The sequence below is a fragment of the Nerophis ophidion genome, linkage group LG22 (genome assembly GCF_033978795.1).
Source record: "Nerophis ophidion isolate RoL-2023_Sa linkage group LG22, RoL_Noph_v1.0, whole genome shotgun sequence".
NCBI lineage: Eukaryota > Metazoa > Chordata > Actinopteri > Syngnathiformes > Syngnathidae > Nerophis > Nerophis ophidion.
In genome coordinates, this window is record NC_084632.1 from 3,708,284 (window position 1) to 3,734,689 (window position 26,406).

The following is a 26,406-nucleotide window of genomic DNA, read 5'->3' on the forward strand; positions in this document are numbered from 1 at the left end:
GAGCGATGATACACCTGTGCTGGGGTCCCAATGTAGACGGTGGACAACATGGCGGCACCAGGCAGGAGGCAGGAGGGTCACACATGGGAGCAAGTAGAAGAAGCGGGAGATAATTACCCAATTTCTTTGGCACCCAGTCCACTCCAAATGTGAACTTTTTGATTTGGACGATCAGATATTCTGGAAAGGAGGCGAAACGTGACGTCCTGAGGACAAAAAGAGGTCAATTAAGTCCAGATCATTTATTGATATTTAACACAAAAATACATGACAAAACGTAGCTATTTCTAAATATTTCTCAATAATCATAAACATTTCCCCCCAAAAATCTGAGTATTCATATATATTTACATATATTTATAAATATTTCTGAATATTTAATGAAAAAAAAAACAAAATTCTGAATGCCTCTAAATACATTTATAATCATGTCTAAATATTTATACATATTTATAAATATTTTTAAATATTAATAAATATTTTATACATAAATATTTATTGATATTTAGAAATATATTTTTAAATATTACTATATATTTATATGTTCTAAATATTATTAAATATTTATAAATATTTCCCCAAAAATCTGAATATTCATATATCTATATATATTTATAAAAATTTCTGAATATTTTTTGAAAAAAACAAAATTCTGAATGCCTCTAAATACATTTATAATTATGTCTAAATATTTATACACATTTATAAATATTTTAAAATATTAATATTTTTATATATAAATATTTATTGATTTAGAAATATATTTTAAAATATTACTATATATTCATATGTTCTAAATATTATTACATATTTATAAATATTTCTGATTATTTATATATATAATTTTTAATACATTTTTAAATATCGACAATTATTTATAAATATGGATGAATATTTATAGATATTCATGAATATTTTGAAATATTATAAAATATATATATAATACAAATAATTTATATGCATGTTTCTATGTACTTATAAATATTACAAAATATTTCAAAATATTTATAAATATTACCAAATATTTCTAAAATATTTATAAATATTACTAAATATTTCTAAACATTTCTGTAATACATATATATACATACATATATACACATATACATATATAGGTACATACATATAAATATATATATACACACATATATATACACATGAAAGGCAAAATTATTTAAATAAAAGGTCAAAGGAATTAAAATGAGTTAAATAAAAGGTAAAGTAAATAAAAGGTTAAATTAATCAAATAAATAGGTAGATAAAAGGTAAAATTAGTCAAATAAAAGGGAAAAAAATGAAAATAAACGGTCAAATGAGGTAAATAAAAGGTGAAGTCAGTGAAATAAAAGGTAAAAGAGGAACATAGAAGGTCAAATACAGTCAAAGTAGGTGACTGCTGACCTGTTAAAATATTTTCTGTCCTCAGGAAGATTTGGGACTTACTTGACTCCTGCTGACTTGGCCTGCAGAGCCGAGCTCCAGAAGTCGGGCACGTTGTGGGGCTCGGTGAGGGCCTGCAGGCACGCACTGAAGGGGATGCGAGCTCTGACCGGCTCTGGAGGAGCTGTCATCTTCTCCTCGGCTTCTCTCCGCTTCACCTCGTAAGCCAGAAGCTCCTCTGGTTGGACCACAACAAGGACTTAAAGGAACATCATCACTGATCCACTCGGAGCGGTGCCGATTCTACCCATGATGCTTAGCGTCTTCCCTCCACGTTACCTGCGTTTGTCGCCGCCTCCATGGGTGCCGGCATCTGGATGCAGTAGTCCACCCTCTGGCTGTATCGCACCCGCCGTGTCTGGCAGCACTGGACTCGCTCCTCCACCAGGAAGCGGAAGGCGTCGCTGGGATTCTCTGAGCTGCTACTGTTCCTCTGTAGAGTACACCTGCTTTTTACACACCTGGTGAAGCTGCCACAACGTGCACCTTCCTCACCTCCACCAAGTTGATGATGTGCATGAGGAACTCGTGGGCGTCTTGTTGTCTGTCCGAGGAAAACTCTGGGTGTCCCCGGCTGGCCAAGGCCTTCAGCATCCGAGGAGAGACGCCTTTCTGTTGGTGCTGCAATAAAAAGAGTTTTCACACATAATGCTGGACTGTACTGGAATAACACTTGGAACATCTTCTTATTGCAGCACAGATGAATGAACAAATAAATATTAAAATGGTCATTCTGTCAGAAAATGATGCTCAGATGTGAATCCAGGAGACTCAAGTTCATTTTTCTTGAGGGCCACGTGTAACCATACTTGCCAACCCCTCACGGATTTTCCGGGAGACTCCCGCAATTCAGCGCCTCTCTCGACAACCTCCCGGAAGAAATGTTCTCCCGAAAATCTCCCGAAATTCAGCGGAGCCTGAGGCCACGCCCGCTCCAGCTCCATGCCGACCTGAGTGCCATCCATCCATCTTCTTCCGCTTATCCGAGGTCGGGTCGCGGGGGCAACAGCCTAAGCAGGGAAACCCAGACTTCCCTCTCCCCAGCCACTTCGTCTAGCTCTTCCCGGGGGATCCCGAGGCGTTCCCAGGCCAGCCGGGAGACATAGTCTTCCCAACGTGTCCTGGGTCTTCCCCGTGGCCTCCTACCGGTTGGACGTGCCCTAAGGAGGCGTTCGGGTGGCATCCTGACCAGATGCCCGAACCACCTCATCTGGTTCCTCTCGATGTGGAGGAGCAGCGGCTTTACTTTGAGTTCCTCCCGGATGGCAGAGCTTCTCACCCTATCTCTAAGGGAGAGACCTGCCACACGGCGGAGGAAACTCATTTGGGCCGCTTGTACCCGTGATCTTATCCTTTGCTCATAACCCAAAGCTCATGACCATAGGTGAGGATGGGAACGTAGATCGACCGGTAAATTGAGAGCTTCGCCTTCCGGCTCAGCTCCTTCTTCACCTCAACGGATCGGTACCTGAGTGGGGACGGCCTATTTTCACGTCCGCTTTCCCACTATATAAACAGCTTACCTGCCCAATCACGTTACAACATCCACGGATTTGAATAAAAAACTGCACACACAAGGAGACGAAGCAGAAGAAGGAGGAAGTTACAGCCATGGCGACGCCGTCTGTAATAGAGTGATTCTATGTTGTCTGTCGCCATCTCCTGGTGAATGTTGGCTATAGCGTTATGGGGTTGCTTTTTAATTGGCCAACGATTTACGTGTTGTGTTGTGTTGTGTTGGAGCCACTATGGATTGAACTTTCACAGTATCATGTTAGACCCGCTCGAAATCCATTGCTTTCGGTCCCCTAGAGGTGGGGGGGGGGGGGGGGGTTGCCCACATCTGAGGTCCTCTCCAAGGTTTCTCATAGTCAGCATTGTCACTGGCGTCCCACTGGATGTGAGTTTTCCTTGCCCTTTTGTGGGTTCTTCCGAGGATGTTGTAGTCGTGATGATTTGTGCAGTCCTTTGAGACATTTGTGATTTGGGGCTATATAAATAAACATTGATTGATTGATTGATTGACCTGACGGTAACTCTCGCCAGTACGCAAATGGCAGAAGAAAAGTTACTCAAATAGTGAAAGGTAAGTGTTGTTGTTTTTTTTTTTTAGTAACCAGCAAGCACAGTGCAGTTAGTAGAACAACTGTGTTTTTATTACTGTGTATTTGATAGGTGCCGTCTGAAATTCCACTATTTTTATTTATTTATATATAGATATAATACAATAAATATATATAGCTAGCATTCACCGAAAGTCAAGTATTTCATACATATATATGTATGAAATACTCGAGTTGGTGAAATGTAGATGTAAATATACTCCTCCCCTCTTAACGACGCCCCGGCCCGCCCCACCCCCGACCACGCCCACTCCACCCCCCACCTCCCGAAATCGGAGTTCTCCAGGTTGGCAAGTATGCGTGTAACAAGGAATAAAACATGACTACGAACGCACAATGGCCTTGTTAGACCATCTGCACAGGCCACTCTTTTAGATGATTATATTTGTAGAGATTGATGGATAAATTCATGTGCAAGTATTATATGTCAAACATTAATAAACTCGTGCATTTAACCAGGAAGTGTTTTGTTTTTTTCAAGACTGGTGATCCCAGAGATCATTCTTGCGGATACTCGGCTGCAGAATAAGTGCCAACAAGCTACAGTTAGCAAGTCAAGTCTTTTAACATGGATGATGACATATCTAAAATGAAACAGTTTTCTAAACTGGACTTTCAATCGAAGCAGGAGGTAATATTTAAAGGAAGACCAACGCCTGAGCTAAAAGGTTTGCTTCAGACAGTGATCTCCATCAAGGCAGAGAGACTTTTAAAACCGAAGAAAGATAAGGAAGACTTCTATAAACAAGTCATCAATGCTTTTGTTCAGAAGGAGATGCGCATGGACTTCATTTAAAACTTAAGGTAAGACCATAATAAAAACAATTTTTATTAAATGTGCCTTTTTGTGTGCTACAGTTTGTATGTGGAAAGAATGCTGGTATGAGCTTTTAAACATAACCCGTTAATTGCTGCCAAACAAATGGTGAATAAGATACTCTTTAGGGTTCATATGTTTATAAATCTGACTGTGATGAAGTCAGTGCCTCACCAGCCATGAACCTCACCGCACGTCACTGTAAAATGACATCAAAATGAAATGGCAGACCATAAAAAATTATGTGGAAGACCACATAAAATTAAATGGCAGGCCATAAAATAATGTGGCAGACCACATAAAATGATGTAGCAGTCCACATTAGAATGATGTGGCGGACCACAATAAAATGATGTGGCGGACCACAATAAAATTAAATGGCAGGCCATAAAATAATGTGTCAGACCACATAAAATGATGTAGCAGGCCATAGAAATGATGTGGAGGACCACAATAAAATGACGTGGAGGACCAGATAAAATGATGTGGAGGACCACAATAAAAATAAATGGCAGGCCATAAAATAATGTGGCAGGCCACATAAAATGATGTGGCGGACCACAATAAAATGACGTGGAGGACCAGATAAAATGATGTGGAGGACCACAATAAAAATAAAATGCAGGCCATAAAATAATGTGGCAGGCCACATAAAATGATGTAGCAGGCCATTGGACTGATGTGGTGGACCACAATAAAATGACGTGGAGGACCACAATAAAAATAAAATGCAGGCCATAAAATAATGTGGCAGGCCACATAAAATGATGTAGCAGGCCATAGAAATGATGTGGTGGACCACAGTAAAATGACGTGGAGGACCACAATAAAAATAAATGGCAGGCCATAAAATAATGTGGCAGACCACATAAAATGATGTGGCAGTCCACATTAGAATGATGTGGTGGACCACGATAAAATGACGTGGCAGACCACAATAAAATTAAATGGCAGGCCATAAAAAAATGTGGCAGGCCACATAAGATGAAATGGCAGGCCGTAAAAATTATGTGGCGGACCACATAAAATGATGTAGCAGGCCACATTACAATGATGTGGTGGACCACAATAAAATGACGTGGAGGACCAAATAAAATGATGTGGCGGATGGGGTACATTAAAATGAAATGGACCACAATAAAAATTAAACGGGAGCCCATTTAAAATGATGTGGCAGACCATATAAAAGTAAATGGCAGGCCATAAAATAATGTGGCAGACCACATAAGATGAGATGGCAGACAATAAAATGATGTGGCAGACCACAACTTAGAACTATGGGACAGGCCAAAATAAATTGAAATGGCAAACCTAGATAAAATGATGAGGCGGGCCACAATAAAATGACATAGCGGGCCACATTAGATATATGGGACGGGGCACATTAAAATGAAATGTGCACCACAATAAAATGATGTGGTGGACCACAATAAAATGAAACGGGAGGCCAAAACTGATGTGGCTGGCCACTTCAAAATGAAATAGGACATGTAGGACATGAAAGTGAGACAGCTCTTTTCACAGCATGAGCAGGGAGGTGCCAGAACATTCTCAAACCAAACTTTACAAAAGTTGTCTTCCCAAAACGTGACTTAAGACGTGTCGATTTAAAAACATCCATGCAAGTGTTTAGTCTGCAGTCTGTAGTCTGTAGTGTTTAGTCTTAAAACTTAAGTCTTTAGTCATTTAGTCTGTAGTCTTTAGTCTGTAGTGTTTAGTCTTAAAACTTAAGTCTTTAGTCCTTTAGTCTGTAGTCTTTAGTCTGTAGTCTGTAGTGATTAGTCTTAAAACTTAAGTCTTTAGTCCTTTAGTCTGTAGTCTTTAGTGTTTAGTCTGTAGTGTTTAGTCTTAAAACTTAAGTCTTTAGTCATTTAGTCTGTAGTCTTTAGTCTGTAGTGTTTAGTCTTAAAACTTAAGTCTTTAGTCCTTTAGTCTGTAGTCTTTAGTCTGTAGTGATTAGTCTTTAGTCTGTAGTGTTTATTCTTAAAACTTAAGTCTTTAGTCCTTTAGTCTGTAGTCTTTAGTATTTAGTCTGTAGTGATTAGTCTTTAGTCTGTAGTGTTTAGTCTTGAAACTTAAGTCTTTAGTCCTTTAGTCTGTAGTCTTTAGTCTGTAGTGATTAGTCTTTAGTCTGTAGTGTTTAGTCTTTAGTCTGTAGTGTTTAGTCTTTAGTCTGTGGTGTTTAGTCTTAAAACTTGAGTTTTTAGTCCTTTAGTCTGTAGTCTTTAGTGTTTAGTCTGTAGTGATTAGTCTTTAGTCTTATAACTTGAGTCGTGTAGTCAGTAGTCTTTGGTCAGTAGTCTTTAGTGTTTAGTCTGTAGTCATTAGTCTTAAAACTTAAGTCTTAAAACTTAAATCTTGTAGTCTGTAGTCAGTAGTCTGTAATCTGTAGTCTTTAGTATTCAGTGTTTAGTCTTGAAACTTAAGTATTTAGTCTTGTAATTTAGTCATTTAGTCTTTTAGTTTTAGTCTTTAATATGTAGTCTGTAGTGTTGTGTTGAGTCTTTAGTCATTAGTGATTAGTCTTTATTATTTAGTATTGAATAATTAGTCTTGAGTATTCATTGTTTAGTGTTTGGTCTTAAAACTGAAGTCTGTAGTCAGTAGACTTGAGTCAGACTTTAGTCATTATTCTTAAGTCTGTCTTAAGTCTTAAGTCAGACTTAGGTCTTTGGTTTTAGGTCTTAAGACTCAACACTAAAGACTAAACACTAAAGTAGTCTTTAGTGTTGAGTCTTAAGACCTAAGACCTTCCTTAAGACTAAACACTAAAGACTTAACACTAAAGTAGTCTTTAGTCTTAAGTGTTTAGTCTTAAGCCTTACGTATTTTTGTCTGAAGTCTTAAGTCTTTGATCTTTAGTGTTTGGTATTTAAGTGTTGAGTTTAGTGTTCAGTTTAGTATTGAGTGTTGAGATTAGTGACATGCTGCTGAGGTTTAGGCGCAGTTTGATACCTTGTATTCTTCTTTCATCACCTGTTCAATCAGCTCACATTTCACGGGCGGCTTGGAGTACTGGCCTGAGAGGAGCCCGTGGCCCAGTTTGGCCCTGTTCAACCAAGCAAAGATGAAAATAGGACGCTAACCATGCTTAGGCCTGCTCAACCAAGCAAAGATTAAAATAGGATGTTAACTAAGTTTAGCCCTGTTCAACTAAGCAAAGATGAAAATATGAAGTTGACTAAGTTTAGTCCTGCTCAACCAAGCAAAGATGAAAATAGGATGTTAACTAGGTTTAGCCCTGTTCAACTAAGCAAAGATGAAAATATGAAGTTGACTAAGTTTAGTCCTGCTCAACCAAGCAAAGATGAAAGTAAGATGTTAACTAAGTTTAGCCCTGTTCAACCAAGCAAAGATGACAATAGAACTTTAACTAAGTTTAGTCCTGTTCAACTAAGCAAAGATGAAAAGAGAATGTTAACTAGGTGTCTTCCTACTCAACCAAGCAAAGATGAAAATAGGACGTTAACTAAGTCTAGACCTGTTCAACTAAGCAAAGATGAAAATATGACATTGACTAAGTTTAGTCCTGCTCAACCAAGTAAAGATGAAAATAGGATGTCAACTAAGTTTAGCCCTATTCAACTAAGCAACGATGAAAATTGGACGTTAACTAAGCTTAGCCCTGTTCAACCAAGCAAAGATGACAATAGGAAGTTAACTATGCTTAGTCCTGTTCAACCAAGCAAAGATTAAAAGAGGACAATAACTAAGTTTGGCTCTGTTTCAGAAGCAAAGATGAAAATAGAATATTAACTAAGTTTAGCCCTGTTCAACCAAGCAAAGATGACAATAGAATGTTAACTAAGTTTAGTCATGTTCAACTAAGCAAAGATGAAAAGAGAATGTTAACTAAGTGTATTCCTACTCAACCAAGCAAAGATGAAAATAGGACGTTAACTAAGTCTAGACCTGTTCAACTAAGCAAAGATGAAAATATGATATTGACTAAGTTTAGCCCTGTTCAACCAAGCAAAGAGGACAATAGGACGTTAACTATGCTTAGTCCTGTTCAACCAAGCAAAGATTAAAAGAGGACACTAACTAAGTTTGGCCCTGTTCAAGAAGCAAAGATGAAAATAGAATGTTAACTAAGTTTATCCCTGTTCAACCAAGCAAAGATTAAAATAGAGCGTTAACTAAGTTTAGCCCTGTTCAACTAAGCAAAGACAAAAATAGAATGTTAACTAAGTTTAGTCCTGCTCAACTAAGCAAAGAAGAAAATAGAACGTTAACTAAGTCCAGCCCTGTTCAACTAAGCAAAGATGAAAATATGACATTGACTAAGTTTAGTCCTGCTCAACCAAGTAAAGATGAAAATGGGATGTTGACTAAGTTTAGCCCTGTTCAACTAAGCAACGATGAAAATTGAGCGTTAACTAAGCTTAACCCTGTTCAACCAAGCAAAGATGACAATAGGATGTTAACTTTGCTTAGTCCTCTTTGACCAAGCAAAGATTAAAATAGGAAGCTAACCAAGCTTAGTCCTGTTCAACCAAGCAAAGATTAAAATATGATGTTAACTAAGTTTAGTCCTGTTCAACCAAGCAAAGATTAAAATAGGGCGTTAACTAAGTTTATCCCTGTTCAACCAAGCAAAGATTAAAATAGGACGCTAACCAAGCTTAGTCCTGTTCAATTCAGCAAAGATCAAAATAGGACGCTAACCAAGCTTAGTCCTGTTCAATTAAGCAAAGATTAAAATAGGGCGTTAACTAAGTTTAGCCCTGTTCAACCAAGCAACGATGAAAATAGAATCTTAACTACTCATTTAACGACCTTTTTTCATCTTTCCTTAGTTGAACAGGGCTAAACTTAGTTAACGTCCTATGTTCATCTTTACTTGGTTGAGCAGGACTAAACTTAGTCAACGTCATATTTTCATCTTTGCATAGTTGAACAGGGCTTAACTTAGTTAACGCCCTATTTTAATCTTTGCTTGGTTGAACAGGGCTAATCAGCTCTGTTCAACCAAGCAAAGATGACAATAGGACGTTAACTATGCTTAGTCCTGTCCAACCAAGCAAAGATTAGACTAGGACGTTAACTAAGTTTGGCTCTGTTCAAGAAGCAAAGATTAAAATAGGACATTAACCAACCTCAGTCATGTTCAACCAAGCAAAGATGGAAATAGGACGTTAACTAAGTTTAGGCCTGTTCAACTAAGCAAAGATGAAAATAGGACGTTAAATGAGTTCAGCTCTGTTCAATCAAGCAAAGATGACAATAGGATGTTAACTAACTTTGGCCCTGTTCAACCAAGCTAAGTTTAGCTCTGCTCAACCAAGCAAAGATGACAATAGGACGTTAACTAACTAACTATAACATTTACATGTATAAACATGTATGTTGTATAACATTTACGTTTATAAACATGCAAGTTATATAACATTTACATGTATAAACATGTATGTTGTATAACATTTACATTTATAAACATGCAAGTTATATAACATTTACATTTATAAACATGTATGTTGTATAACATTTACATTTATAAACATACAAGTTATATAACATTTACATGTATAAATATGCATGTTATACAACATGTATAAACATTTATGTTATATAACATTTAAATTTATAAACATGCATGTTATACAACATTTACATTTATAAACATTTATGTTATATAACATTTACATTTATAAACATGCATGTTATACAACATTTACATTTATAAACATGCAAGTTATATAACATTTACATTTATAAACATGCATGTTATACAACATTTACATTTATAAACATGCATGTTATATAACATTTACATGTAGAAACATGTATGTTATACAACATTTACATTTATAAACATACAAGTTATATAACATTTACATGTATAAATATGCATGTTATACAACATTTACATGTATAAACATTTATGTTATATAACATTTAAATTTATAAACATGCATGTTATACAACATTTACATTTATAAACATTTATGTTATATAACATTTACATTTATAAACATGCATGTTATACAACATTTACATTTATAAACATGCAAGTTATATAACATTAACATTTATAAACATGCATGTTATACAACATTTACATTTATAAACATGTATGTTATATAACATTTACATGTAGAAACATGTATGTTATACAACATTTACATTTATAAACATACAAGTTATACAACATTTACATTTATAAACATGCATGTTATACAACATTTACATGTATAAATATGTTGTATAAGACTTACATTTGCGTGGCAAAGTCCTGCGTGGGGTCAAGGGGTGAATAGTCAAAAATCCTTTGAAGGTTCCCGACATACCTAAAGATGAAAACACACGTTACACACGCCGATATAAAGATGGAAACACTTGCTGAAATAAGCAGGGGCGTCCAGGATAACGTTGCTTGGATGACAACATATGTTGCTCTAAAACCTGTATGGACCTTTCAGCATTAATGGTGCCTTCACAGATGTGTAAGTTACCCATGCCTTGGCCACTAATACACCCCCATACCATCACACATGCTGGCTTTTACACTTTGTGCCTAGAACAATCCGGATGGTTCTTTTTCTCTTTGGTCCACAGTTTCCAAAAACAAATTGAAGTGTGGACTCGTCAGACCACAGGACGCTTTTCCACTTTGCATCAGTCCATCTCAGATGAACTCGGGCCCAGCGAAGCGTTTCTGGGTGTTGTTGATAAATGGCTTTGGCTTTGCATAATTGAGTTTTAACTTGCACTTACAGATGTAGCGACCAACTGTAGTTACTAACAGTGGTTTTCTGAAGTGTGGCCTATTTTTTTCCTTAAAAAAGTAAAACTTTTCTTTTAAAGTATTTTTCCTATTTGTTTTAAACATTTTTATAAAATAACTATTTTCTCACAGTATTGCGTTTTTCCCAAAAAAAAAAAAAACCTTTTCAAAATAAATTTTACTTTAATCCCACAAAATGCCATATTTTTTTCTTTAAAAAATTAAAAAATGTCTTTAAAAATATTTTTTCTATTAAATTTGTAAACAATTTTTGTAAAATACCTTTTTTCTCAGAAAATTGTGTTTTTGTAAAAATTATTTTTAAAAATGTCACAATATTTTTGACTTTAATCCTGTAAAGTGGCATTTTTTTTTTCTACAAAAAAATAAATACTTTTCCCCAAACCTTTTAAATAGAAATCTTGTGAAGTTACATCATTTTGTCTTGTAAAATAAATTTTAAAAAAACCTTAGAATATTCCTAAAAATTATTGTAGGACAACTTCTCCCCAGAATAAATTTTGCTAAAAAAGTGAATTCCGTAGAGACAAAGTGTGCTAAGGTGACACATTTAATGGTAATAAAACTGCAAGGTTTGAGGTAAAAAGCATGGTATAGCATGAAGGAGGAGGTGGGCGGGGCTAATGTGTGTATGGGTGTGACCATGTTATTGCATGATGGGCGGGGCCAGTGCTGTGATTGGCGGAGGCCCAATACTCACGTCCTCTGGAAGTGGGGGATGCTGAAGAGGACCTGCATGACGGTGCTGAGGTAGCAGCTGTTGCCCAGGTTCTTCATGCCCGTGTAACCTGACCCGTACACGGCCTTCAGTTTCATGCCCGACTCCTGGATCACCTCCCACTCGCTGACCATCGGCCGGGTGTTGTTGTCTGTGTGCTGGCCGTTCTCTGTCTTGTGGACACACACAAACAATGATTTCTTAGAAAATGTTAAACATTTGTAAAAAAAAAAATAATAATAAAAAATATCATATATATATATATATATATATATATATATATATATATATATATATAAATATATATCCACAATTTTTGTGAAATAACTTTTTTCTCACAATATTGCGTTTTTAGGTAAATAAAACATTTTCACAATACAATTGACTTTAATCCTGTAAAATGCCGAATGTTTTTCTTTAAAAATTTTGACATTTTCCTTTAAAATATTTTTTCTAAAATTTTTCCACACAATTTTGGTGAAATAACTTATTTATTAAATATTGTGTTTTTATAAAAAAAAAAAAAAATTACAATACATTTGAAAATGCCATATTTTTTTCTTTAAAAAATGGAAACATTTCTTTAAAAATATGTTTTCCTAAAATATTTCTCCATTTTTTTTGTAAAATAACTTTTTTCTCACAATATTGCAATTTTTTTAAAATAAGTAATTTTTTCATAACACATTTGACTTTAATCATTTAATCTTTCTGTTAAAAAACATTTTTCCTATAATATTTCTGAACAACTTTTGTAAAATGACTTTTTTCTTCACAAGATTGTTTTTCTAAAAATATACATTTTTTAAATTATACTATGTATATATATATATATATATATATATATATATATATATATATATATATATAAATAATTTATCCACAATTTTTGTGAAATAACTTTTTTCTCACAATATTGCGTTTTTAGGTAAATAAAGAAAAACATTTTCACAATACAATTGACTTTAATCCTGTAAAATGCTGAATGTTTTTCTTTAAAAATTTTGACATTTTCCTTTAAAATATTTTTTCTAAAATTTTTCCACACAATTTTGGTAAAATAACTTTTTTCTTAAATATTGTGTTTTTATTTTTTTTTAAAAATACAATACATTTGAAATACCATATTTTTTTCTTTAAAAAATTGAAACCTTTCTTTAAAAATATGTTTTCCTAAAATATTTCTCCAATTTTTTTGTAAAATAACTTTTTTCTCACAATATTGCAATTTTTTTAAAATAAGTAATTTTTTCATAACACATTTGACTTTAATCATTTAATCTTTCTGTTAAAAAACATTTTTCCTATAATATTTCTGAACAACTTTTGTAAAATGACTTTTTTCTTCACAAGATTGTGTTTTTCTAAAAATATATATTTTTTTAATTATACTATGTATATATATATATATATATATATATATATATATATATATATATATATATATACACATATATATATATAAATAATTTATCCACAATTTTTGTGAAATAACCTTTTTCTCACAATATTGCGTTTTTAGGTAAATAAAGAAAAACATTTTCACAATACAATTGACTTTAATCCTGTAAAATGGCGAATGTTTTTCTTTAAAAATTTCGACATTTTCCTTTAAAATATTTTTTCTAAAATTTTTCTACACAATTTTGGTAAAATAACTTTTTTCTTAAATATTGTTTTTATAAAAAAAAAATCACAATACATTTGAAATGCCATATTTTTTTCTTTAAAAAATTGAAACCTTTCTTTAAAAGTATTTTTTCCTAAAATATTTCTACAATTTTTTTTGTAAAATAACTTTTTTCTCACAATATTGCAATTTTTTTAAAATAAGTAACTTTTTCGTAACACATTTGACTTTAATCATTTAATCTTTCTGTTAAAAAACATTTTTCTTATAATATTTCTGAACAACTTTTGTAAAAATACTTTTCTAAAAATATATATTTTTTTAAATTATACTATATATATATATATATATATATATATATATCTATATATATATATATATATATATAAAACCCGTTTCCATATGAGTTGGGAAATTGTGTTAGATATGGGCGGCATAGCTCGGTTGGTAGAGTGGCCGTGTCAGCAACTTGAGGGTTGCAGGTTCGATTCCCGCTTGTGCCATCCTAGTTACTGCCGTTGTGTCCTTGGGCAAGACACTTTACCCACCTGCTCCCAGTGCCACCCACACTGGTTTAAATGTAACTTCGATATTGGGTGTCACTATGTAAATCGCTTTGAGTCACTTGAGAAAAGCGCTATATAAATATAATTCACTTCACATGTAAATATAAACGGAAAACAATGATTTGCAAATCCTTTTCAACCCATATGTGACAATTCTTCTTCGGCATGGTTGGCAACAAGGTAAGGTATAAAGATGTATTTAACAAAAAGGGAGCTCTGAACAAAAACACTGGAGCTAAGTAAGGTAAACAAAAGACGCTAGCGTGTGAGCTAGGAAGTACAAATAAACTAAACTGGGCACAAAGGCACAAAAATGCAAAAACAGAGACGATTAGCATGTGAGATAACAATGAAGAGTGGCATAGCATATTGAGCTAACGGGAGAGAAAACAAAAGAGGAGAGTCGTCACTGTTGCGTGTAGGCATATTAGGATCCGAGAGAGAATAACGAAAAGGGGAAGGCTTATAAAGGTCAGGTGATAATCTGAAGCAGGTGTGCGGGACTGAGTGTAGCAGGTGAACTAACGAGTAACCATAGTGATGGACAAAACGGGAAATAAACAGGTCAGACGGGGAATGAAAACACAGATGGAAAAATAAACAATAACGTGAAGATCCGAATAACGGATCTCAACCCATATTCAGTTGAATATGCTACAAAGACAACATATTTGATGTTCAAACTCATAAACATTTTTTTTTTTGCAAATAATCATTAACTTTAGAATTTGATGCCAGCAACACGTGACAAAGAAGTTGGAGAAAAGGTGGCAATAAATACTGATAAAGTTGAGGAATGCTCAACAAACACTTATTTGGAACATCCCACAGGTGTGCAGGCTAATTGGGAACAGGTGGGTGCCATGATTGGGTATAAAAGCAGCTTCCCAAAAAATGCTAAGTCATTCACAAACAAGGATGGGGTGAGGGTCACCACTTTGTAAGCAAATTGTCGAACAGTTTTAGAACAACATTTCTCAACGAGCTATTGCAAGGAATTTAGGGATTTTACCATCTACGGTCCGTAAAAACATCAAAAGGTTCAGAGAATCTGGAGAAATCATTACACGTAAGCCATGATATTACAGATCTTTGATCCTTCAGGCAGTACTGCATCAAAAACCGACAGTGTGTAAAGGATATCACCACATGGGCTCAGGAACACTTCCTAAAACCACTGTCAGTAACTACAGTTGGTCGCTACATCTGTAAGTGCAAGTTAAAACTCTACTATGCAAAGCCAAACCCATTTATCAACAACACCCTGAAACGCCGCTGGCTTTGCTGGGGCAGAGCTCATTTAAAATGGACTGATGCAAAGTGGAAAAGTGTTCTGTGGTCTGACAAGTCCACATTTCAAATTATATTTGGAAACTGTGGACATGGTGTCCACCGGAACAAAGAGGAAAATAACTATCCGGATTGTTATAGACGCAAAGTTCAAAAGCCAGCATCTGTGATGGTATGGGGGTGTATTAGTGCCCAAGGCATGGGTAACTTACACATCTGTGAAGGCACCATTAATGCTGAATGGTCCATACAGGTTTTGGAGCAACTTATGTTGTCATCCAAGCAACGTTATCAAGGACGCCCCTGCTTATTTCAGCAAGACAATGCCAAGCCTCGTATTACAACAGCATAGTTTCGTAGTAAAAGAGTGCGGGTACTTTCCTGGCCCGCCTGCAGTCCAGATCTGTCTCCCATGGAAAATGTGTGGCACATTATGAAGCGTAAAATAGGACAGCGGAGACCCCGGACTGTTGAAGGACTGAAGCTCTACATAAAACAAGAATGGGAAAGAATTCCACTTTCAAAGCTTCAACAATTAAGTTTCCTCAGTTCCCAAATGTTTATTGAGTGTTGTTAAAAGAAAAGGTGACGTAACACAGTGGTGAACATGCCCTTTCCCAACTACTTTGGCACGTGTTGCAGCCATGAAATTCTAAATTAATTATTATTTGCAAAAAAAAATAAAGTTTATGAGTTTGAACATCAAATATGTTGTCTTTGTAGCATATTCAACTGAATATGGCTTGAAAAGGATTTGCAAATCATTGTATTCTGTTTAGATTTATCCATCCATTTTCTACCGCTTATTCCCTTTCGGGGTCGCGGGGGGCGCTGGCACCTATCTCAGCTACAATCGGGCGGAAGGCGGGGTACACCCTGGACAAGTCGCCACCTCATCGCAGGGCCAACACAGATAGACAGACAACATTCACACTCACATTCACACACTAGGGACCATTTAGTGTTGCCAATCAACCTATCCCCAGGTGCATGTCTTTGGAAGTGGGAGGAAGCCGGAGTACCCGGAGGGAACCCACACATTCACGGGGAGAACATGCAAACTCCACACTGAAAGATCCCCAGCCTGGATTTGAACCCAGGACTGCAGGACCTTCGTATTGTGAGGCAGACGCACTAACCCCTCTGCCACCGTGAAGCCTGTTTAGATTTACATCTAACACAATTTCCTAACTCATATGGAAACGGGGTTTGTATACACATGCACACACACACACACACACACAATGCTAACTGTTAGCATGTGTGAAACACCAAAATATTTGACACTGAGGTCAAATATTGACTCTGCCAAATTAGCAAGAAAGCTAACATGCTAATATTAGCATGCTAACAGTCAGTATGCATGAAATAACACATTTCACTCAGAGGTGTAGACCTGCAAAATTTGCTAAAAAGCTAACATGCTAACAGTTTGCATGTTAAACAAAAATATTAAAAATATTCACAAAAAAACTTCCAATGCCTAACATTAGCATGCTAACAGTTAGCATTTGATTCTGAAGTTCATACGTGCATAATGTGCAAAAACGCTAACTCTAGCATCCTAACAGTCAGCATGTGTTGAATAACAAAATATAGATTTCAAGGTATATACCTGCTATATTAGCTTAAAAGCTAACATGCTAACAGTTAGCATGTTAAACAAAAATATTCACAAAAAAACTTCCATGCCTAACATTGGCATGCGAACAGTTGGCATTTGATTCATGGATAATGTGCAAAAAAAAGCTAATATTAGCATGCTAACAGTCAGCATGCGTGAAATAATAAAATATAGATTTCAAGGTGTATACCTGCTAAATTAGCTTAAAAGCTAACATGCTAACAGTTAGCATGTTAAACCAAAATATTCACAAAAAAACTTCCATGACTAACATTAGCATGCTAACAGTTAGCATTTGATTCTGAAGTTCATACATGCATGTGAAAAAACGCTAACTCTAGCATCCTAACAGTCAGCATGCGTGAAATAACCAAATATAGATTTCAAGGTGTATACCTGCTAAATTAGCTTAAAAGTTAACATGCTAAAAGTTAGCATGTTGAACAAAAATATTCACAAAAAAACTTCCATGCCTAACATTAGCATGCTAACAGTTAGCATTTGATTCATGGATAATGTGCAAAAAAGGCTAACATTAGCATGCTAACAGTCAGCATGCGTGAAATAAAATATAGACTTCAAGGTGTTTACCTGCTGAATTAACAACAAAAAAGGTAACAGCACAAAGGTGTGGCAGTTTAATATTCCCGCTAACTGTCAGCTACGAATGCGCTTGTTTTCCCGCCAAGTGTTTGAGCCGAGAAAAGCCACTCACTCTCTTCTGCATGTGGAGCATGTCTATTCCAAAGTGGGACAAGTGCTGCGACAGGTGCGGGTCCAACACTGCCTCCTCCTCCTCGAAGGAATAAACGTCTGAAAACACAGAAAATCTGAAAAATGATCCACAACTGAAGCTTCAAAAAATACCAGCAAGGAGTCGGATTTCATTTCCTGTCCATGCCAACAAGAGTCCTGTGGCCGTGTAAACTGGAACTCAAATGCTAACAGTTAGCAAGTTAGCATGCTGGTCAGATAATATCAAGAAAATACACTAATAAAACAAACATGCTAAAATTAGAATGCTAACAGTTCACATGCGTGACAAAAAGTATTAGACGGATGTGTATACCTGAAAAATTTGCTAAAAAGCTAACATGCACAATTCAACAGTTAGCACACGTAAAATAAAATATTACAACCTGATGTTTACATTTGCAAAATTAACTAAATACTAATATTAGCATCCTAACAGTTAGCATGCGTAAAATAAAATATTAGACTGAGGTAAATACCTGGAAAATGGGCCCAAAAAAAAAGCTAATATTAGCATGCTAACAGTCAGCATGCGTGAAATAATAAAAAAATAGACTGAAATGTATAACTGCAAAATTAGCTACAGCTGAGATGGGCTCAAGCACCCCCCGCCACCCCAAAAGGGACAAGCGGTAGAAAATGGATGCATGAATGGATGGAAGATGCACATGTAAAAAGTTAGCACGCGTAAAATAAAATACTACACTCTGAGGTGTACATTTGCAAAATTAGGTAAAAAACTTTACATAGTAATATTAGCATGCTAACAGTTAGCATGAGTGAAATAAAATATTAGACTTTGAGGTAAATACCTGCAAAATGGGCCAAAAAAACCAACATGCTAACATTAGCATGCTAACAGTCAGCATGCGTGAAATAAAAAAATAGACTGAGCTGTATAACTGCAAAATTAGCTACAGCTGAGATAGGCTCCAGCACCCCCCGCCACCACAAAAGGGACAAGCGGTATAACATGGATGCATGGATGGATGGAAAATGCACATGTAAAAAGTTAGCATGCGTAAAATAAAATACTAAACTCTAAAGGTGTACATTTGCAAAATTAGGTAAAAAACTTTTCAGAGTAATATTAGCATGCTAACAGTTAACATGCGTGAAATAAAATATTAGACATTGAGGTTTATACCTGCAAAATGGGCCAAAAAACCAACATGCTAACATTAGCATGCTAACAGTCAGCATGCGTGAAATAATAAAAAAATAGACTCTGAGCTGTATAACTGCAAAATTAGCTACAGCTGAGATAGGCTCCAGCACCCCCCGCCACCACAAAAGGGACAAGCAGTATAACATGGATGCATGGATGGATGGAAAATGCACATGTAAAAAGTTAGCATGCGTAAAATAAAATACTAAACTCTAAAGGTGTACATTTGCAAAATTAGGTAAAAAACTTTTCAGAGTAATATTAGCATGCTAACAGTTAACATGCGTGAAATAAAATATTAGACATTGAGGTTTATACCTTCAAAATGGGCCAAAAAACCAACATGCTAACATTAGCATGCTAACAGTCAGCATGCGTGAAATAATAAAAAAATAGACTCTGAGCTGTATAACTGCAAAATTAGCTACAGCTGAGATAGGCTCCAGCACCCCCCGCCACCACAAAAGGAACAAGCGGTATAACATGGATGCATGGATGGATGGAAAATGCACATGTAAAAAGTTAGCACGCGTAAAATAAAATATTAGACTCTGAGGTGTACATTTGCAAAATTAAGTAAAAAACTTTACATAGTAATATTAGCATGCTAACAGTTAGCATGAGTGAAATAAAATATTAGACATTGAGGTTTATACCTGCAAAATGGGCCAAAAAAAAAACATGCCAACATTAGCATGCTAACAGTCAGCATGCGTGAAATAATAAAAAAATAGATTCTGAGCTGTATAACTGCAAAATTAGCTACAGCTGAGATAGGCTCCAGCACCCCCCGCGACTCCAAAAGGGACAAGCGGTATAAAATGGATGCATGGATGGATGGAAAATGCACATGTAAAAAGTTAGCACGCGTAAAATAAAACACTACACTCAGAGGTGTACATTTGCAAAATTAGGTAAAAAACTTCACATAGTAATATTAGCATGCTAACAGTTAGCATGCGTGAAATAACAAAAATATTAGACTTTGAGGTTTATACCTGCAAAATTTGCTAAAAACCTAACATGCTAAAATGAGAATACTAGGTTAGCATACATGACAAAAATATTAGACTCCGAGGTGTAAATCTTCAAAACTAGCTAAAAGTATATCATGCTGACATTAGCATGCTAACACTCAGCTTGCGTGAAATAACTAAATATTAGACTCTGAGGTGTATACCTTAAAAATGAGCTAAAAACCCAACATGCTAAAATTAAAATAGTAACAGTTATCATGCGTAACAAAAAATATTAGAATCTGAGGTGTATATTTGCAAAATTTGCTCAAATAGATGAATATACTAATATTAGCATGCTAACAGTTAGCATGCATAATATAAAATATTAGACTCAAAGGTGTATATCTGCAAAATTTGCAAAAAATAAATAAATAAATGTACTATCTTAGCAAAAGTTGCTAAAAAAATTAACATACTAATATTAGCATGCTAACAGGTAACATGCATAAAATAAAATATTAGACTGTGAGGTGTATATTTGCAAAAGTAGTTAAAAAATGTACATACTAATATTTGCATGCTAACAGTTTGGACAGGTAATATAACATTTTAGAGACTGAAGCGTATTTTTTCAAAAATAGCTAAAAAAAAATTAACAAACTAATATTAGCATGATAACATTTAGCATGCGTAGTATAAAATATTAGACTCGGAAGTGAATATCTGCAAAATTTACTAAAAAAAATAAACATACCAATATTAGCACGCTAACAGTTAACATGCGTAAAATACAATTCTAGACTCTGAAGCATATATTTGCAAAAGTAGCTAAAAAAAATGAACGTATTAATATTAACATGTTAACAGTTAGCATGTGTAATATAAAATATTAGACTCTGAGGTTTATATTTTCAAAAGTAGCTAAAAAAAATTAACATACTAATATTAGCATGCTAACATTTAGCATGCGTAATATAAAATATTATTTTCTGAGGTGTATATTTGCAAAAGTAGTTAAAAAATGTACATACTAATATTTGCATGCTAACAGTTTGGATAGGTAATATAAAATTTTAGACTCTGAAGTGTATATTTTCAAAAATAGCTAAAAAAAATTAACATACTAATATTAGCATGCTAACATTTAGCATGTGTAATATAAAATATTAGACTCTGAAGTGAATATCTGCAAAATTTACTAAAAAAAATAAACATACTAATATTAGCACGCTAACAGTTAACATGCGTAAAATAAAATGTTAGACTCTGAAGCGTATATTTGCAAAAGTAGCTAAAAAAATGAACGTATTAATATTAACATGCTAACAGTTTGCATGCATAACATAAAATATTAGACTCTGAGGTTTATATTTTCAAAAGTAGCTAAAAAATTAACATATTAATATTAGCGTGCTAACATTTAGCATGCGTAATATAAAATATTTTCTGAGGTGTGTATATGCAAAATTTGCTTAAAAAAATGAACATACTAATATTAGCATGCTAACAGTTAACATGCGTAATATAAAATATTAGACTGAGGTATTTATTTGCAAAATTTACTCAGAATATTAACATACTAATGTTAGCGTGCTAATAGCTAGTATGCTAATATAAAAAATTAAAGTCTGAGGTGTATATCTGCAAAAGTTGCTGAAAAAAGCTAACATTCTAACACTTAGCATGCATTAAATAGAATATTAAAATATGTCAAATAGCAAAAATAAGTAACATGCTAACATTCGCATGCCAACAGTTAACGTGTGAAATTATATATTAGACTGGAATGTGTACAGCTACAAAATGTGCGAAAAAGCTAACAAGCTAACATGGTAATAGTTAGCATGCGTAAAAAAACTTAATATTGGACTTTGAGGGTGTATATCTGCTAACATTTGCTAAAATGCTAACTGTTAGAATCTTGGTTCGCTATCGCTATCAGGTTGTAGCATTATTTTGACTTCAGAACAGAAACGTGACGATCGTAACACTTTTGAACGGAAAATGAGTGTTACAAAGTAATGTATTTCTCCACATTTCACATCCATGTGAAAAGGAGGTAGTGAGGATAGCAGACCTGCTCCATCCGGGGTGATGGTGTCCAGTTTCACGGCCAGCGGGTACTTGGTCTCCTTGTAGTGGTCCAGAGCGTGACCGTTCCCGCCGCTGCCGTCAAAGAACCACTTTCCACACAGCACGGCGCCGTCCGTCAGGTTGAGCCACAGATTGTCTCTCATCTCACACTTGTCACACTTCCAGCCGCTGTCACACACAGTTATGAACTTATGCTTGATATCAGTCTTTACAGTAGTCATGCACTTTCATTTGGGCTACAAATTCAAAAGAACTGCTCGTGCTTTGGCGCCCTCTTCTGGGCTGCCGAGTGCATTACAAGTGAGGCTCGATTATTTAAGTAATCGATAGTAATCGATTAGTTTGTATGAATAATCGATGAAAACACGCTTTATAACAGCTAGAGTGCGTACGCATGTCAAATTAGCTATAGAGGTGAGCATGTATCAAGGTAGCATGTATCAAGGACCAAGTTATATTACTTTAAGATGTGCAGTTACGAAAATGGCCCTAAAAAAAGGTAGCATGCTAATGTTAGCACACTAAAATTTCAACATTAGCATGCTAACAGTTAACATGTCCCAAGTACCAAGTTAGCATGGAAATAGTTAGCATGTGTACCAAACACCTCAGTCATGTGAAATTGGCTAAAAAAGTTAGCATGCTAACAGACCGCGTCAACTACCAAGTCATATGTCTATGAAGCATACGCATGTAAGATTAGCTAAAAAAAGTTAGCATACTAATGTTAGTAAAGTAAAATGCTATCATTAGCATGCTAACAGTTAGCATGGGTCATGTACCGAGTCAAATGAATGAGGAGTTTTGCTGTGAAAATGGTATATGAAATTTGCTAAAAATGGTAGCATGTATCAAGGACCAAGTTATATTACTCTTGAGATGTGCATTTGCAAAATTGGCAAAAAAATACATATATTGTTAGCAGGCTAACAGTTATCATGCTAACAGTTAGCCTGCTAACAATAGCATGCTAACAGTAAGCACGTGTGTCAGGTGCCAAGTTATATGACCCTGAGGTGGACGGCTATATAATTGGCTAAAACAGTTAGCACGCTGTTGTTAGCAGGTTAACAGTTAGCACTTTATCATTAGCAGGCTAACAGTTAGCATGCTAAAAGTAAGCATGCGTTTCAGGTACCAAATTATATGACCCTGAGGTGGATGGCTATATAATTGGCTAAAACAGTTACCATGCTATAGTTAGCAGGCAAACAGTTAGCACGCTATTGTTAGAATGCTAACAGTTAGCAGGACATCTTTAGCATACTATCAGTTAGCATGCTAACAGTAAGTATGTGTTTCAGGTACCAAGTTATATGACCCCGAAGTGGACGGCTATATAATTGGCTAAAACAGTTAGCACGCTATAGTACACAGGCTAACAGTTAGCACGCTATTGTTAGAATGCTAACGGTTAGCAGGCCATCTTTAGCATACTATCAGTTAGCATGCTAACAGTAAGTATGTGTTTCAGGTACCAAGTTATAAGACCCCGAAGTGGACGGCTATATAATTGGCTAAAACAGTTAGCACGCTATAGTACACAGGCTAACAGTTAGCACGCTATTGTTAGAATGCTAACAGTTAGCAGGCCATCTTTAGCATACTAACAGTTAGCATGCTAACAGTAAGTATGTGTTTCAGGTACCAAGTTATAAGACCCCGAGGTGGACGGCTATATAATTGGCTAAAATAGTTAGCACGCTATAGTAAACAGGCTAACAGTTAGCACGCTATTGTTAGAATGCTAACAGTTATCAGGCCATCTTTAGCATACTATCAGTTAGCATGCTAACACTAAGTATGTGTTCAGGTACCAAGTTTTAAGACCCCGAGGTGGACGGCTATATAATTGGCTAAAATAGTTATCACGCTATAGTACACAGGCTAACAGTTAGCACGCTATTGTTAGAATGCTAACAGTTAGCAGGCCATCTTTAGCATACTAACAGTTAGCATGCTAACAGTAAGTATGTGTTTCAGGTACCAAGTTATAAGACCCCGAGGTGGACGGCTATATAATTGGCTAAAACAGTTAGCACGCTATAGTAAACAGGCTAACAGTTAGCACGCTATTGTTAGAGTGCTAACAGTTATCAGGCCATCTTTAGCATACTATCAGAAAGCATGCTAACAGTAAGTATGTGTTTCAGGTACCAAGTTATAAGACCATGAGGTGGACGGCTATATAATTGGCTAAAATAGTTATCACGCTATAGTAAACAGGCTAACAGTTAGCACGCTATGGTTAGCAGGCTAACAGTTAGCACGCTATAGTTAGCAGGCTAACAGTTAGCGTGTGTCAAACATGGAGGTAAAAGTTGTATAGTATATAAGCTGTAAGTATATAAGTATAAAAGTATTACTTCTATAAGTTAGAGTTGTGGCTGGGCCATCAAACATGAATAAAAACGTCGCAGGACTAAGAAGAGCGCAGACCGTGTGCCTGGGTCTACCTGGGGGGGATGCGGACTCCATTGTCCAGCTGTGAGAGAGTCCTGGCATGCCGGGACACCTGGAGGTCTTCCTCCCAGGACTCGGACTCCTGCTTCTTGTAGGCGGAGGCTGCATTCAGAACAGCATCACAGGCGATGGTCACCTGCGGCACAGGCGGCCATCTTGTTAGCAGCTGCCACAACACTTGGTTTCTTCTCCTCCTTCCTGAAGTAAAGGATTGTTTATCTTCTAGTCGGGAATCCTAGTTTTCTTGCTAAGCTTATATATATATATTAATATATATATATTTCAACACTAATTTTTAGATCATCTTCAAATCTATCCGTCGATTATAAGTTTATATTCATTTAATTTTATTTGTTTGTTTCATGCCCTTTTTGTAGAATAAAACTTTTTCTTATATATATATACACACAATCTTTTTATACTGAATTTTTCAACATAAAACATTTAAATGAGTTTAAATGTTTTAATAAATAATTCAAAGTGTAATATTTGATGTGAAGTCATTGGAGCCTTAAATAAGTCAATACTTCATAACAAAATTGATTTTGATTCATTATTATTTTTTGGACAATGACAGTTATATACACACACAATTTTTTTGATACTGAATTTTTCAACACGTTTTAAACTGCTTTTTTATAGAGTTAATTTTAAAACTGAATTTTTAAACACCATTTTTTAAAACTGAATTTTTATACAATTCATTTTAATGCACAACATTTTTCAGCACAGTATTTTTAACACAGAATTTTTCAACATTGATTTTTTTTTTAAACTGAATTTTTTAAACAATTGTTTAACTGAATTTTTAGACACATTTTTAAACACTGAATTTTTCAACACATGTTTTAAACTGTTTTTTTTATACAGTTAATTTTAAAACACTGAATTCTTAAACCCAATTTTTTAAAACTGAATTTTTGTACAATTAATCTTAAAGTAAACAATTTTTCAACCCAGTATTTTTTAACACGGAATTTTTCAACGTGGAAATTTTTTACACTGAATTTATTAACGTGGAATTGTTCAACCGAATTTTTAGACAATTTTTCAACACAGAATTTTTCAACATACGTTTTAAACAGTTTTTTTATACAATTGATTTTGAAACACTGAATTTTTAATCACCATTTTTAAAACTTAATTTTATACAATTAATTTTAGAGCACAACATTTTTCAACACAGAATTTTACAACGTTGAAATTTTTTACACTGAATTTGTTAACGTGGAATTGTTTAACTGAATTTTTAGAGAATTTTTAAACACTGATTTTTTTCAACATGTTTTAAACTGTTTTTTTAAACAATTAAATTATAAAACATTAAATTCTTAATCAAAGTTGTTTTAAATTGAAATTTTATACAATTAATCTTTAAGCACAAGATTTTTAAAAACAGTATTTAACACAGAATTTTTCAACATTGAATTTTTTTACTTGGAATTTTAAAATTTTTAATTTTCAGACAATTTTTCAACACAGAATGTTTAGACATTGAATTTTTATAAACTGAATATTTTACAGTGAATTTTTCAACACAGAATTTTTCAACATTTAATTTTTTCACTTGGAATTTTTTAATTTTTAGACAATTTTTCAATACAGAATGTTTAGACATTGAATTTTTATAAACTGAATATTTTACAGTGAATTTTTCAACACAGAATTTTCTTTTGTACGGAATAATTTATTTTTACACAAGCATTTTACTAACAAATTTATTTTCAATTAAATTGTCAGCATAATTTGATGTAAAACATTTGGTTCACAAAATTCAAAAGCAAAAATTCAGTACCATAATTTCAGTGTGAAAAAAGTGAACCTTTACAGTGTGCACACTCATTGTTGTGTTCAAGTGACAGCCAGGAATGTTAATTGCATGTAATTCCAAATGCATGAATATTAGCAGAAAAAAACATTTAAGTCCAAAAAGAGTTGCAGGAAAGAGAAGTAAGTCACTAACCAGAGCAGGTAACTCCTCAATATTGGGCAAGGGGATCTCAAAGTGGTCTG

General features: G+C 34.7%; 1 protein-coding gene across 1 annotated transcript in view; it reads right to left on the reverse strand.

Annotated features, from left to right (window-relative positions):
• Positions 1-26,406, reverse strand: part of usp13 (ubiquitin specific peptidase 13) — a 90,303-nt gene that overhangs the window by 30,666 nt on the left and 33,231 nt on the right. Inside the window, exons 4-14 of the mRNA XM_061883038.1 lie at positions 26,357-26,406; positions 24,387-24,529; positions 21,914-22,098; positions 17,672-17,769; positions 11,829-12,019; positions 10,599-10,670; positions 7,336-7,429; positions 1,936-2,061; positions 1,720-1,873; positions 1,444-1,618; positions 118-206 (exon numbers count right to left, since the gene is read on the reverse strand). The exon at positions 26,357-26,406 is cut by the window's right edge and continues 72 nt beyond it. Of these exons, the coding sequence (XP_061739022.1) occupies positions 118-206; positions 1,444-1,618; positions 1,720-1,873; positions 1,936-2,061; positions 7,336-7,429; positions 10,599-10,670; positions 11,829-12,019; positions 17,672-17,769; positions 21,914-22,098; positions 24,387-24,529; positions 26,357-26,406 (1,377 nt within the window). The remainder of the gene's footprint in view (positions 1-117; positions 207-1,443; positions 1,619-1,719; positions 1,874-1,935; positions 2,062-7,335; positions 7,430-10,598; positions 10,671-11,828; positions 12,020-17,671; positions 17,770-21,913; positions 22,099-24,386; positions 24,530-26,356) is intronic.